This window comes from Dendropsophus ebraccatus, chromosome 12 (assembly GCF_027789765.1).
Source record: "Dendropsophus ebraccatus isolate aDenEbr1 chromosome 12, aDenEbr1.pat, whole genome shotgun sequence".
Lineage (NCBI taxonomy): Eukaryota > Metazoa > Chordata > Amphibia > Anura > Hylidae > Dendropsophus > Dendropsophus ebraccatus.
Window position 1 is genome coordinate 55,900,546 of NC_091465.1, and position 16,273 is coordinate 55,916,818.

Here is a 16,273-nt window from a genome sequence, read left to right on the forward strand (position 1 = left end):
GAGATTAAAGAGGAAAAGATGGGGGTGACGAGGAACTCAGACAAGATCCAGCCAGCTTCCTAAGACCTTTCCCAAAGTGATGGAGCTATGTCCATCTCCAGTGACCTCTGACGATCCCATGGTCCTTGGAAATGCCTTGGCCCGTCAGAGATATCGTTTGGACCACTCCCTTTGCCTGTATTGTGGGAAGCCGGGTCACTATCTGAAGGACTGTCCCTCCAAGCCTCCTCAGAAGTCGGAGAAACTCCAGTGCCTGAGTGATGGTCCAGAAGGTCACTCAGGCACACAGGTACCTCCCAAGAAATTTGATGTTTCTTTTACCTGTTACCCTGGTTTCTAAGAATATTGTTTTTGCTTGTTCCCCATGGTTGACTCAGGTTCCGACCTGAGTTTTATCCGTACCCCGGTGGCAATGTCATTGGGTCTTGAATTGGTACACCTTTGTTGTCCTTTTACAGTGCCTGGAGCAGATTCCACCCCACTGAGTGGTGGAGCAGTCAAGTACCGTACTCCCGAAGTGGCCATGCAGGTTGGGTGTCTCCATCATGAGGAGATATAGTTTTTTGTAATGGATAAGCTAGTAGCAGATATTATTTTGGGGTTACCATGGCTACGTCTGCATAACCCAGGTTTTGACTGATTAAGTGGGGTAGTTGCTGTGGTTCCCATCTCAGTAGTCACAGCCTGGGGACTGGGTTTGGCTGTAATCACGCCTCTATGGGCGTCATTCACTGCATCATCATCCGGGGGGCGGGCCTGGGACACTGACATACCCAGCATAGCGGCTGCCTATCCCCCTGCACTGAGTATGTGTAAACCGGCCTCTCATACAGGCAGCTGCTGCTTACACAGCATCCCTGAATTAATGATTCTAACCCACCTTCAGCCATACAAACCATTCCTGTGCTGTTAGCTGCAGAAGGGTTAAAATGATTCATTCAGAGACGCTCTTATCCCCCTCCTCTCTCTCCTCATGTTCTCCGCTGCTCCATTTCCCTGTGACAGCAGCGGCCCCCCTCCTCTCCCTCTCCTGCTGTGGCCGCTGCATTCCTTCCTCCAGATGATGATGCAGTGAATGACGCCCATAGAGACGTGATTACAGCTGCCAAACCCAGCCCCCGGGCCGCAGTTTAAAGGAAGTTTCTCTTCTGCCCCTGTATTGGTACATCCAGACTCTGAGCTGCCATTCGTGGTGCAAGTGGATGCATCCGAAGCTAGTGTCGGGGCAGTTCTTTTTTAGGGAAAAGAACCATACACTAACCTGAGGCTAGTTGCATTCTTCTCCAGGGAGCTCTCCACTTCTAAAATCAATTATGATATTGGTAACCAAGAACTTTTGGCCATTAAATGGGCCTTTGAGGAGTGGAGACACTTCCTGGAGGGATCCAGACACCAAGTGACAGTATTAACTTTTCACAAAAAAGACCCCCATGAAACCTCCCTAAATGATGCCAACACCTCTGGAATGACACTGGGACATTAGGCACCCAACACCCCAAAATCGAAGTTTAATGCCACTCTCCGCATTTGCGAAGGAAAAATATTTGCAAGGCTTTGCGAACGTTTACGCCAATGTTTACACATTTCCTTCGTATTTCTTGCACAGCGTTACATACATGATGCCAATGTGCGTCCGTAAAGCGTCATGTTATTCGCACGTATCATACGTCATGGGGGTGAAGTGCAGTCCCTGAGAGTGACGGGCATTGAAAAAATTCGGAAGCCAAGCAGAGGAGGTTGTCATAGGAGACAACTACTGAACAGGGAATCCTTTTGGATATTTAGATTGGCCACGAGAGTACCACAAGAGTTAAACTCTAGACATGACTTAATTCTCACCTATTAGTGTACTATGCGTTTCCTATGCGTCTCTATCTGGTTTATGGTTTTTGTGATTTTTCTCTTTCTCCTTCTTCATGGTATATATGTTGTTACCTTGCTTTTGGTTTGTGGAAGAAACATTTACTTATATTTATAGTTTGTAGTTCATCTATACTCTATAAGGCCCCGTTCCCACAGAGCAAAACTAGCGGAATTCCGCGACAGAATTTTCCGCAGCAGAAAGTCGTTAGCCTCCCGCTCATAATAGGAGTCTATAGGAGGTGCGCGCGCCTGCTCTCCCCGCGCTGAAGAATGAACATGTTCATTCTTCAGCGCGGATAGAGCATGAGGCTAGTTTTGCTCAGTGGGAACGGGGCCTAACAGCAGAAATCTCTCCTTTGTTGTTCCAACTTGTGCTTTTAACCCCTTAACGACATTGGGCGTAAGTATATGCCCCCGCAGGGTGGGCTTTAATGCAAACGGGCGTATACTTACGCCTGATGTTTCCCCGATCGCTGTGTGTTCACACACAGCGGTCAGGGAAGATGGCCTGCTATAATGTATAGCAGGCCATCTCTGCTCGTCGGCACAGGGGTTGATTAACCCCTTCCGTGCCGAAGATCGCTGCTATATGCTGATCAATATAGATCAGCATATAGCAGCTGAAAACAGCTTTCCGGGTCATCGGTGACCCGGAAAGCAATGGCGATTGGTACTGTCCGAGATAGCACCAATCGCCATTAGTGTCCCCAAGAAAGATGGCGCCGATGCCACCCCCACGATCGCCGTGATAGGCTGGCCAGTACCGGCCGGCCCATCACGGCGATCATACTGTAAAAAAAACTGTTTTGCCGGGTTCTGCACCCCTCAGCTAGGTAGCTGAGGGGTGCAGAACAGGTGTGTGTGGTGCAGGTGTACCATACTCACCTGATCTGGGCGTCCGGAGTGACGATCTGCGGTCCGCGCCGTCCTTGCGTCTTCTTCGGGTCACTTCCGGGTTCGGTCGTCCAGCGTCGTAAATCTTCATAATCGCTCGGGTCCTCGGGTTTGGCGGGCCTCGGTAATCTCCGGCAGCGTCGCTCTACTGCCCCCTAGCGGCTGATCAGTGAATATCATTCACTGATCAGTTGCTTTGGGTTAAAAAGATTTTTTTTTTTCCAATTTTTTTTTTCTTCTTTTTTTGCGCCCTAACGCTGCTGAGTGCTGATCAGCATCGCCCATCAGTGCACCGCTGATCAGCAACTCCTCCTTTTTGGCGTAGGGGCATTTCCCCCCTACCTACCGCCACTGTCTGCTGATAAGTGCCGCACATAAGTGCGGCATTTATCAGCAGCTCCTTTCTTGGCGTAGGGATATTTTTTCTTACTGTCAAAAAAACACTACACTACACCACACTACATGAAATAAAGTTTTACACTACACCACTACAAATTTACATACCCCATATACCATTCCCCGTATAAAGATGGCCCCCAGGGTGTTTTCGGCATCGGACGCATACCTTATTATTGCCTCCAACACCGAAACAGCCAGTGAGGATGAATGGGGGAATCCTTCTTTCCTCCATTCATCCTCATCATCCAGTGACGTGTCTGGGGGGTACGCTGCCCCCCAGACACATCTTTCCCGCCAATACCGTCCCAATAAGAGATCACGGTATGGCGTGAAATTCTACAAACTCTGTGAGAGTACCTCAGGGTACACTTACAGATTTAGGGTACGTGCACACTGCGGAATGGCGAAGGATAAGCCTTTGTGCATTCCGCAGCTGGCACCCGCCGGCGGACTGATGCAGGCGCGTCTCCCCCCATGTCATAGACTCCATTCTATGCACGGGCGGATTCCGTTGTCCGTCCAAAGAATGAACACGTTCATTCTTTGGACAGAGGGCAGAATCCACCCGTGCATAGAATGGAGTGTGACACGAGAGGAGACACGCACCTGCATCAGTCCGCCGGTGGGTGCCAGCTGCGGAATGCACAAAGGGTTATCTTTCGCCATTCCGCAGTGTGCAGGTACCATTACAGTGTATGAAGGAAAGGACACCCAAATCCACCCCCAGATGACCCCCCCCCCCCCCCCCCCATCCTCGGAGTTAGTGGGGAGATCGTTTGGGAACTGATCTTCCCACTGCTGGATAAAGGTTACCACCTGTACGGGGATAACTTTTATACCAGCACCCCCTATTCCGGTCCCTCGCTGCCCGAGCTACTGTAGCTTGCGGCACCATCCGAACATATCAGAAGCAGTAATAGAGCCCTAATATTTAGCAGCCATGGAGCGGACCCAGCGCTTCTGGATATGAAGGACCCCGTATCGCACCAGGGCAACATTTTCCAGGTGACGTCCCCCACACTGGAAAACAGGAGACCCCAAAAGAAGTGCAGAGTGTGGCGTAACAGGGGGATCAGGAAGGACGCCATTTTCCAGTGTGACACCTGTCCTGATCACCCCGGCCTCTGCATACTGGATCGCTTCAAGGCGTACCACACGTCATTGGGGTTCTACATTTTCTAAATTCTGTCCCTTATTCCTATTTCAGAGGTCACGTTGATCCGGGGATTATTCTGATCGCCAATATGGAGTCAGGAAGGAATTTTTCCCCTGTGATAAAGCTACTGTCGTCTGTCTCACAAGGGTTTTTTGCCTTTCTCTGGATCAACACAGGTTGAATTTTATGGACACCTGTAATTTTCAACCTTATAAACTAATAATTGGCCTAATACCCACAAATAAATTAGAATGGTCCCTTTTCCCCAGCTAAATAGGTATGGCCGCCATTCCCATTAGAGGATACCATGATGCAATTACAAAGCCTCTGTGCTGCCAGGACAGTAGAAACCCCCCCACAAGTGACGCCATTCTGGAAACTACACCCCATAAGGAATCAAACGAGGGGAGCAGTGGGGATATGGCCCCCTGGTGACGGCCACATTTGGGCCGTGAAAATGAAAAAATTGTATTTTTTATTTTCACGGCACATGTTCCACATATGTGCCCGTCACCAGTGGGGTCCTTATGCTCACTGTACCCCTTGTTAGATTCCTTATGCGGTGTATTTTCCAGAATGGGGTCACTTGTGGGGGGTTACTACTGCCCTGGCAGCACAGGAGCTTTTTAATTGCGACATGGCCTCCATCCTCCATTCCCACCTTTAAATGGCGCTCTGTCCCTTTGGTGGCTTGCCCTGTGCCCATATGGCACATTATATCCACATGTGGGGTATTTTCGTACTCAGGGGAAATTACCCTACACGTTTTGTGTTCACTTTCTTTTTTAACCCCTTGTGAAAAAGGAACAAATCAAGGCTAGACCTACATTTAGTGTAAAAAATGTTTAATTTGTCCACTAAATCATTGATCTTGTCTTGATTTTTTCATTTTCACAAGGGGTTAAAAGATAAAAAAAACACTAAATGTGTAGAGCAATTTCCCCTGAGTACGGAAATACCCCACATGTGGACATAAAGCGCCATGCGGGTGCAGGGTAAGCCTCCAAAGGGAAGGAGCGTCATTTGGTTTTTGGAGGCTGGAATGGATTTCGAGGGGCCATGTTGCATTTAAAAGGCCCCTGTGTTGCCAAGACAGTTGAACCCACCCACAAGTGACCCCATTATGGAAACTAAACCCCTCAGGGAATGTAACAAGGGATGTAGTGAGCATATGGACCCCACTGGTGAAAATGAAATATTACATTTTTTACACTATAATGTTGGTTTAGCCTTAAATTTTTCATTTTCACAAGAGGTTAAAAGAGAAAAAAACACACAAAATGTGTAGAGCAATTTCCCCCGAGTCCGTAAATATCCCACATGTGGACATAAAGCGCCATGTGGGCGCAGAGCAAGCCTCCAAAGGGAAGGAGCACCATTTGGATTTTGGAGGCTGGATGTGGCCAGAATGGATGATGAACGCCATGTCGCATTTACAGAGCCCTCATGCTGTCAAAACACTGGAAACCCCCCACAAGTGACCCAATTCTGGAAACTACACCCCTCAAGGAATCTAACAAGGGGTGCAGTGAGGATATGGACCCCTTGATGACGGCCACATTTGTGCCGTGAAAGTGAAAAAATAAAAATTTTCCCTTTCACGTCACATTGTTCTCCATTCGTGCCCGTCACCAGTGGTGTCCATATGCTTACTGAACCACTTGTTAGATTGCTTGAGGGGTGTAGTTTCCAGAATGGGGTCACTTGTGGGGGGTTTCCAGTGTTTTGGCAGCACGAGGGCCGTGTAAATGCGACATGACCCTTGAAATCCATTCCAGTAAAATCCAGCTTGCAAAGGACAATTGGCGCTCCTTCCCTTTGGAGGCTCGTCCTGCGCCCGCTTGGCACTTTATGTCCACATGTGGGGTATTTCTGTACTCGGGAGAAACTGCGCTACACGCTGTGTGTTTTTTTTTCCCTTTTTTCCCATTGTGAAAATGAAAAATTGAAGGCTAGAACAACGTTATAGTGTAAAAAATACATTTTTCTTTTTTACACCACATTGTTCTGAAAATCTGTGAAGCACCTGTGGGGTCCAGATGCTCACCGCACCCCTAGTTACATTCCTTGAGGGGTCTAGTTTTCTAAATGTTGTCCCTTTAGGGGTGTTTTTTAGGTTTTGGCACCCCAGAGCCTCTGCCAACCTGAAGTGGTACAGTCAGAAATGACCAAATATAACGGAGCCATTGAAATTCACTAGGCGCTCCTTTGTATCTGAGGCTTGTGGTTCCGTCAAACAATGCATTAGGGCCACATATGGGGTATTTCTATAAACTGCAAAAACGGGGCAATCAATATTGGGGTGAATTTCTCTGGTAATACGTTTATAAATATGAAAAATATTGGATTACAATAAAATCTCTGCACAGAAAATGTAAATTTTCAAATTTCTTACACACTTAGCTTTTATTTCTGTGACTCTCCTAAAGGGTTAAAACACTTTCTGGATGGGCTTTTGCAGAGTTTGGGGGGTCCAGTTTCTGAAATGGTGTGCTTTGTGGGGCTTTCTAACATACGGGCCCCTCAAATACACTTTGGACCTGAACAGGTCCCTAAAAATATCTGATTTAGAAATTTTACTGAAAATTTGGAAATTTGCTGCTTATGTTTTAAGCTTTCTATTGTCTAAAAAAAAATGAAAGATCGTTTAATAAATGCCGCCAACATAAAGTAGACATGTTGCTAATGCTATTTAATATATAATTTATGTGGTATAACCACTTTCTGTATAAGCAAAAAAGTTTCAAAGTTGGAAAAATGCATTTTTTCACAATTTTTCACGTTATTTGTTTTTTTTTTCATAAATATTCATTATAAATATCGACTCCAATTTACCAGAAATGTAAAGTACAATATGTCACGAGAAAACAATCTCAGAATCAGCCGGATAGGTAAAAGCATCCCGAAGTTATTAATGACTAAAGTGACACAGGTCATTTTCATAAAATTTGTCTCTGTCATTAAGGCCATTTCAGGCTCTGTCCTTAAGGGGTTAATCATGTGTTTGTAATTGATTTTAATTGATTAATCATGTGATGCAGTGTCTTACACCCCATAAATATGGAAGGGGAATAGTCTTTGTTAGACTAATGGTGCGTTTACACAGGCAGATTTAACTGACAGATTTTTTAAGCCAAAGCCAGGAACAGACCATAAACAGGGAACGGGTCATAAAGGAAAGACTGAGATTTCTCCTCTTTTCAAATCCATTCCTGGTTTTGGCTTCCAAAATCTGTCAGATAAATCTGCCTGTGTAAACGCACCATAAGTTGTGAACAAGGCGTGTGCCTACGCCGAAACGCGTCAACTAAGCTGTCTATCTCTGGTATTATGGAACTTCAATAAAGATTTTGGATTCGCTCATCTCTATTGGTGACGTCAAGAGCCACTGTGATCCCCAGGCGCCATCTTGGGTCGTGATGTCACGATCGATACAGCGTTCCTCATTGCTGTAGCCGCTGCCTCCCTTCTTCTAGGAACGCTTCCAAGCACTCCCAGCATAGCTCCCGGTGTGCCCCCTCTGCAGCCTCAAAGCACGGCTTCCGGTATGCCTGACTGCAGGGCACCCAGCACAACTCATTCCTTCCCCTGCAGCCTCATAGTAAGGGTAGGTTCAGACTACAGAATCCATGCGGATAAGTTCCGGCGGAATCTGTGGCTCATAACCGCTCACGGCGGCGCACATATCTGACGGCTCCATAGACACCATTCTTTCTGTGGAATGTGGAATGGGGCGGCCATAGAATGGTGTCTATGGCACGGACGGATATGCACGCCGCCGTGAACAGGTATAAGCCACGGAATCCGCCAGAACGTCTTTGCGCAATTTCGTAGTCTAAACTTATCCTAACTCTCCCGGCAGTCCTCAACACACAGCTCCCAGCACTCCCCACTTACCCACTCGGCAGCTTCACAGCAAGGCTCCCAGCAGCTCTAACCCAGCTCCCAGCATTCCCCCTCCCCCCCTCACAACCCCATACGGGGTACACCAAAGACATCTATGAAAGCATCCCTGTAAAATCACTGTAGCTCTAAAGAGGCATACTACTTAAGTGTCACTGTAATAGTATTGAATAGAACACCTACAGCAGTTTACACTGACACTGAAGTAGCATGGATGCAACAGAGCTGCAGTATTGGTGTCAGTGTAAATTACTGTAGGTGTTCTATTCAATACTATTACACTGACAGTAATCCCCGACATACGATGGCCTCAGGATGCGATGGATTCAAGGTATGATGACCTCTCACAGTGCATCGTACCTTAAATCCAGCATCAGGATATGTTGTCTCCGGGCAGCTGTGACGTCACTCCTCCCCGCCGGGACTGCTCTGCACAGCCGCTATCTGCAGGGCTTATTCACTCCTGACACTGTCCAGCAGCTGCAGACTATCAGAAGCAGACAAGGGGCACAGGTAAGGGCCCTATTCCACCGGACAATTATCGTTCAATCATTCGAATCTAAACGGTAATCGTTCATTTGAATAGCAGTTAACGACTAACGACAGAACAAGAAATCGTTGATCGTTTCAAAAGACCTGGACCTATTTTTATTGTTGCTCATTCGCAAATCGTTCGCATTGAATAAGAAGTCGTTCGGTTGTTCGCAGAAGTGACGAACGCAATAGCGACGACAAGAACGATCATAAGTAACAATTATCTTTCCATGTAAATAGGTGAACGATTTCAGGCCGTTCACAATAGCAGTCGTTTGGATTGTTTATCGTTAACGATAATCGTATCGTGGAATAGGGCCTTAACTCCATCAGCAAGTTACATCCCAGCAGCAGTAGGGTAGAAACTAGAGGTGTAAAGGACCTTTCAGGATGCCAGTCATGTGATTAGTCACAAGACTGTGACATCATCAAAGGTCCTTCCGCACAGCTCATCCAGCGTTACCAGCCATTACGGAGGGAGACAGGGCAGTGTAAGGCCCCGTTCCCACTGAGCAAAGGTAGCGGAATTCCGCTACGGAATTGTCCGCCGCGGAATGCCGTTAGCCTCCTGCTCATGTTCATTCTTCAGCGCGTACAGAGCAGGAGCGCGCGCCTCCCATAGACTCCCATTATGAGCGGGAGGCTAACGGCATTTCGCGGCGGACAATTCCGTTGCGGAATTCCGCTACCTTTGCTCAGTGGGAACGGGGCCTGACAGTGTCGGCTGCCCTGTCTCCTGAATATAACACGCAGGCACTTTTTATCAAGATATTTTCTTGATAAAAAGTGCGTCTTATAAAACGAAAAATACGGAAGTTGACAGTGGTTATATAATATAAATAGCTTTCACATGGTAATGTTTTGCATTGCGTTTTGTATTTTTATTTGTTAAACTCCTGGTTTTGGCTTATGCAAAATTAGATTTAAAACACAGCTATATAGAAAAAAAAAAGTTTTTTAATTTGTCTGTAAAATTTTAATACAAGTGTCAGCGTCTGACAAGACATGGACAGTTATCCCTAAGCTGACCCTGCCCACTGTCCCTGCCTACTTACCACAAGACAGTCCTAGGCGACTGCGGACAACCATGATGACAGTCCCTATACTCAATAGGGTGAAAACACAAAACAGCGACAAACAAACACAATAAATCCAAAGGTCAACAATCCAGGTCAGTAACGGTGGGCAGCAAAAATACAAAAATCGGCAGACAAGTCAGGTACACGAGTCAGGGCAAGTGGCAGACACTATAGAGAGGGAACAGGCAAGAGTCAGAAAAACACAGCAGATACCAGAGGGAGTATGCTTAGCCTAGATTGCTCTAATAGCCAGGGGCTTGCTGCTGGCTATGTTGATTATTTATAAGGACCAGGAGCCTGGTCCAGATCTCCATTGCATCGGCGCTCAGATCCACTAAGACCCCAGTCAAGGGCAACATCAAACTGCTCAGCTGCAGGAATCAGGCTAGCAGAGAGGAGTCGCCTAAGGGTCCATTTACACAGGAAGATTATCTGACAGATAATCTGCCAAAAATATGAAGCCAAAGCCAGGAATGAATTTGAAAAGAGGAGAAATCTCAGGCTTTCCTTTATGACCCGATCTCTGTTTATAGTCTGTTTCTGGCTTTGGCTTTAAATCTTTGGCAGATAATCTGTCAGATAATCTTTTTGTGTAAATGGACCCCTACTCTTGCATTGCCAGGGGACAGAATGGCAAAGCAGGTGAGGCTGAACAAATAAAAACAGAACCCTGTTCAGACCAGGTTGAGTGCCTTCTGCTTTGCACAACCCAAACATTCCTGACAACAAGTGAATCAATAATTTACACTAAATTATAAAAATCTATAAAAAAAAATATGACATATCTCTCACACTAATGCACAACTAAAAATATAACTTTTTTTCTTAAAACAAGCCCTCATACAGTTAAGGCAAAAGACAAATATTTATCATGGTTCTTGGGATGTAACAATGCAAAAATTAAAGAAAAAAAAAAAGGAAAACACTTTGGCTTTAAAGCGTCAAATAGGCCTGTCCTAAAGGGGTTAAAGTCACATCCACTTACTGTCCTGTTCTGCAAAGCACACAGGCAAAGCAAAGCAAATGTTTGGAAAATATTGCCTCTGCTGGCCATATGGTGACAGTGCATTGCCTGTGCTGGATGAATGCCACTTGGAATAATACTGCAGTGGCTAAACAGGCCAAAGAAGCTGCTGATATTGCAGGTACACTATGAGATGCAGATCATGAGTGAAGACTCCAGTAAATAAGATGGTCCCTATAATATTTGCACGATGGAACTGAACACAACATAGGTGAGTGTTTGTGATGCAGTCCAGGAAAAAGCGATACATAATTGATATGCAAATGTGTATTCAAAAGGTCAAGACAGAATTTGTATTTAGGTAACTGTGCGCCTTCTAAGAATAGCAAGCAGATCATCTTACCTGCAACACAGGGCTTATAGCCAAAAATGATAGATCATTCATCCAGTACTCCTCTGATACTTAACTATTCTAATATTTAAAGGGACAAAACCTAAAGTAAAAAGCTTATATTCGGCAAATGTGAACCAAGATCTGCTTGTATCTTAAATAAGTATGTTTATAGATGTTACTGGAAGGTGTTAGAACTAGTGATATGTGAGATAAAGTAGTAAACTTTTCTTAGTAATTATAATAAGGCATGTTTTCCATTCTTTACAGTCTTTCAGGGGTAAAAACTGTAGCTGTCATAGTTATCAACTAACTATTTGTTAGTTTTTCCCACTATGCCATTCCGCCCCTCATTATTCTATTATTTATTACTTATTTGTCAGGCTACTATAATGGGTCAGTATTTCATTTACATGTTGCTACTGCAATGTATTCAGCATTACCAGGTCACATTGTTTATGATAAAGATTGTTGCTAAACAATGTTATGCCAGCTGCTGTTCATAAAGCCCAATCTGACCTTTTTTTTACTACCTGGTTGGCGCCTGCATGGGGATCCCGGTAACTAAGTCCATATTTTAAAATGATTAAGAACGTCGCTGGTTTCTTAATGTGCTCTGACCCCCTCTATGCACTTGAGGCGGGCCCAGCCCCCAGTGTAATTATATCCACTCAGTGATGCGCCTCCATTAGAATCCTATCTGGCCGCGTCACAAAGGGGAAAGGATAGTATTACAATTGGGGGCACCAGACCTGTCTCTAGTGCATAGAGTGGGCCGGTACTCATGTAGAAATCTGGCACAGGATCCCTGTGCCGGCGCCGACGTGGTAGTAAAATAACAAAAAAAATCTGAACCTAAACTGGTGTATTTGCTTTAAAATGTATGGTGTATTTGCTGCTAAAATTCAAACAGACATGCAAATATTCAAATTGATTGTTACACATTCACCTGCATATTCTTGTGGCCATTATCCATCAACAATCAGTTTATAAATCATTTTTCTATGACAATTGAAAAATTGTGGAGGTCTTGCATTGTTTTCAGCTGCATCTCAGCTTCCTGGCAGGCACAACTTTAGTCCTTATTGTTATGGTCAGGTATGGCAAAGGCAGTCTGACAAGACACAGACAGTAAGCCCTAAGCTGACCCCACCCACTGTCCCTGCCTACTTGCCACAAGACAGTCCTAGGCAACTGCGGGCAACCACGAAGGCATTTCCTATACTTAATAAGTGGAACACAAAGCACGGACAGACAAACACAATAAGAGGTATCAGACAAACCAGGTCAGCAACAGTTGGGCAGTGTAGTACAAAAACAGTAAACAGGAGAATAGTCGAGGTCAGATGCAGAAGGTCAGGGATACAGAGAACAGAGTAAATGAACAGGGAGCTGAGCAGGCATGTGAACTCTAATAGTCAGCAGACAAACTCCTTGCTTCCTTGGCTGCCCGGCACGGACCAATGAGCACAAAGTCATATGCCTAACACTTATTGTTAGCTGCAGCCCTATTAGTGTTTCCCAAACAGTAATAGTGCCCCCTTGTGCCTGATGCAAGAACAGTGCCCCTTAGAACCCCCACACAGGTAGTACTAATACCTAATTTAAGCCCCCACACTCTAGTACTGACCCTTTGGTATTGATGCCCCCTCACAGTAATGGTGCCCCAGAGTTGTTTGGGCAGAGGATTACACTTGCCTAAGGCATGTGGACTGCTAGCTCCTATTCTCCACTCCTCATCCGAGCTGTGATGTATGCTGCTGTCCTAATATATTTGGCCCTTTGTTCATTTAAAGCCTGTAGGACATGTGGCGTCTCCTGTTGCTATGGCAAGGGTAATGTGGTAATGCACTGGTCCTCTGCTCACTAGGGCATTGTGCTTAGTATAGCGTTATGTATTAGTATTAGTATCATCTGCACTCTTAGGTTATATTGCGTTTATTGTTCTGGTGGGTGTATGTGCTTTTTTTATCTAACGAAGGAGCTTTGTTGACACTCTGAAACACATTAGAAGTTGGTTTTTAATACAAGTCCTCTTGTTTGCAGTAGCAAATTGGAGGGTTTTTTTTTTGGCCTCTTTTTTTCTCTTGTACGCTGTGCATAATAAGCATCGCTTATTTGTATCACACTAGTTTCTGTGCTATTAGGAGTTTAATCTAATGCTAACTAAACGTAGTGGTGCACTGGGGACGGAACTACCACCCCCAGTGCATCAATCGCCCCTTCTAATAAATATCAGCAGAGTGGCTGGTGTGGATTGGTGCACTGGGAGCGGTAGGTCTGCACCCAGTGCACCACACACCTAATTAGCAGAAAGAGTAAACTCCAAATAGCATAGAAAATGCTGAGGATGAAGGTAAGAAACTTACAGCGCCCCATGCGCAAGAGATACATATTGTGGTGTCCCACCACGGATGTTCCTTGTGTGGCACCTGTCGCAAAAGCCTTGTACTCAAAAGTGAAGTGGTGATGAAGATGTGTATGAGTTTCACCACCAGATGTCAGTGTTTTATGTGTAGACTTGTATATATGTCTTGTAGTCACTATAGGATTACTGTTTCTATGTATTCTGGGATTCTATGGACCAGTGGAGACGCTTCTTTCTTTTCTACCTATCTCTATACCTCTCTTTCTGCACACTCTCTTCTCTACCACTCACTGGGACCCTTACATACCCTGTAGGAAGTAGTCACTTGGGGAGAGGAAGTAGCCATTTTATTAATAATTAATTGCAGAAAAGATATATATTACATTAGAAAATCTGTGTAAACCTGCATATGGTTGTGTTCAGACTGACCTATAGAATAATGGTATCATGTCACTTAAACTGTATAGTGCGTTATGTAGACACAGGAACTCCCCAAAAGTTACCATAGTGCATTCTTTTTTCCAATTTCACTATTTATATTTTCATAAATAATATTTTTGGGGTTCCATCATATATGTTATGGTAGAATAAAAGGTGCCATTACAAAGTACACCTATTCCTTAAAAAAACAAGCCCTGTAGATAGAAAAATGAAAGTGCTAGAGCTCTTAGAAGGGGAGGAGGAAAAAACAAAAATGAAAATTGGTGCGGTCCAATGGGTCATTTTGAGCTTGGTCCTCAAAGGGTTGATGGAAAATAATTACCATTATTTTTAAACAAGGGCCATTGTTTTTAAAGAACAGACATTATTTGCCATTAAAAGGCGGCCATCCACTCAATTTCAACAGTGTGTAAAACATTTCTGTGTTTTTAATCCACTCCTGGCTTGCTTTTTAAAACACTGAGCAGAAATACTGTGTAGGAACATAACCTACAGCTGCTATGCTCTCGTTTTGCTACTCTCTCTTGTGGTTTGTAACTACTGTACAAATTAACTTATATTTAACATATTTTTTCTATAGGAATGAAGGATCCTTGATTTGTTTTCTTGCAAAATGTTGTTAAGCATTTCTCTTCTGCTGACCCAGCAATTCTCTCAAAGAGGTACGTGACCATGGGCTATTAAAGTGAACCTGTCAGCTGCAATTCACATTCTAAACTGCTGACACTGTTAGATGTATGACACGTAGTACCATTCATATATTCATCTTTTTCTATAACATAGAAAATGCTTTTATTTTGCAGTGCAAAGAGGTGTTTCCAAAGAGGTTTTCCCAAGTGGTGAGGGCTGTAATGCTGGAATCACACATGGCGGGGTTTTTTGTTTGTTTGTTTGTTTTTTAACTGCAACTGCCATGTGTAATTCCAGCATAATGCTCCCTCACCTACCCACCTCCAATCCCTTTCCCATCTTAAAGTGGTTATTCAGTGCTACAAAAACATGGCCTTTTTTTTCCAGAGACAGCACCACTCTTGTCTCCAGTTTGGGTGGGGTTTTGTATCTCAGTTCCATTGATGTGTATGGAGCTTAAAGACTGTACCACCAGGCCCAGGCAGAAGCACTGGAGGTGGGCTGACCCACCCTTAGTGGCAGGAAACCCTAGCCCCTCTATGATACTTCCATTGATTTTAATGGAGTCACGTCATGGAGGGGCTGGAGTTTCTTCCCACTGGGGGTGGGTCAGCCCGCCTCCAGTGCTTCAGCCTGGGCCTGGTGTTACAGTCACTTTAAAGGAAAGGTCCGGCCGCATGACAAAAAATAAATTTGCTTGTTCAGGGACACCACCTATTACACCCCTGTGAAGTTATACACCCCAAAATCACCATTTATTTTCACCCTCAGACACAGTTTTTACAACTATGGTGCTCCTCTTCACTTCCTGTTTAGCTAGGCTTGCTCAGCTCTGCCCCTGGTAACGCCCCCTCTGATTTCCCCTCCCCTCCAGAAAACAAGCCTGTAAGCTCCTTCCCTTCTCCCCCAACAACCTATGCATCCAGTCATGGGGACAGATCTATGTATGCATTATGTACACACAGATAGGTACCTGGTATGAAATCACTAAGTTGTTATGCTCCCCAACAACTTATCTTTTCCTCCCTCCATACTCCTCAGAGTGACTCTTCTCCAGGCTGTGACAGACGTCCTCCCGGCTTCCTCTCTCTCTCTCCAGTTCCTCACAGCAGCTCTCTCCCAGCCTGTACCTGCTGCAGCACCCGACAGTCACTGTCCTTCTGCACCTCCTGAGCTCCACAACACCTTCTGACCTCTTCCCTGCAGCTTTCCCTGGTCAGCACAACGCTATTCTAGCCCCATCTATGGCATCAGCTCATCAAGTATCAGGAGCAGCCCAGGGTGCAGGGGAGCGGCTGGCTGGAACTTGCAGTGCGGCACAAGCTTTAGTAAAGTTACTGAGGGGAGTGTGCAGAGAGAGAGAGAGAGGAGTAACAGGGAGGTGTTATGGGAACAGTTGGGTATGACATACAGGATGGCTACTCCCTCACTGTAGCAGGAACGCCCTGAATCGTGACGTGGCAGCAAAAAACGTCACGACCCAAGCTGGCTGATCTGCACTCACACAGAGTCGTGACATCAGCAGAGAATGAGGAAGTAGACTACTTCCTGCAGCCATACTGGACTAAAAAAGTTAGGTAAGACTGCAGAAAAGGCTTATACTTCCTATTTACATGTTACATATTTTGCCGGACTTCTCCTTTAATTGCAA

General features: G+C 45.2%; 1 protein-coding gene across 3 annotated transcripts in view; it reads left to right on the forward strand.

The window, feature by feature from the left end:
- TMEM25 (transmembrane protein 25) overlaps window positions 1–16,273 on the forward strand; it is a 267,147-nt gene that overhangs the window by 65,248 nt on the left and 185,626 nt on the right. For 2 of the 3 annotated variants that reach the window (XM_069947901.1, XM_069947902.1), the window contains exon 3: window positions 14,573–14,654. In XM_069947901.1, coding sequence (XP_069804002.1) covers window positions 14,606–14,654 — 49 coding nt within the window. In that variant the 5' untranslated portion in view covers window positions 14,573–14,605. Of the gene's footprint in view, window positions 1–10,977; window positions 11,064–14,572; window positions 14,655–16,273 lie in introns of those variants that run through there. The other variant, XM_069947903.1, reaches the window with a different exon arrangement.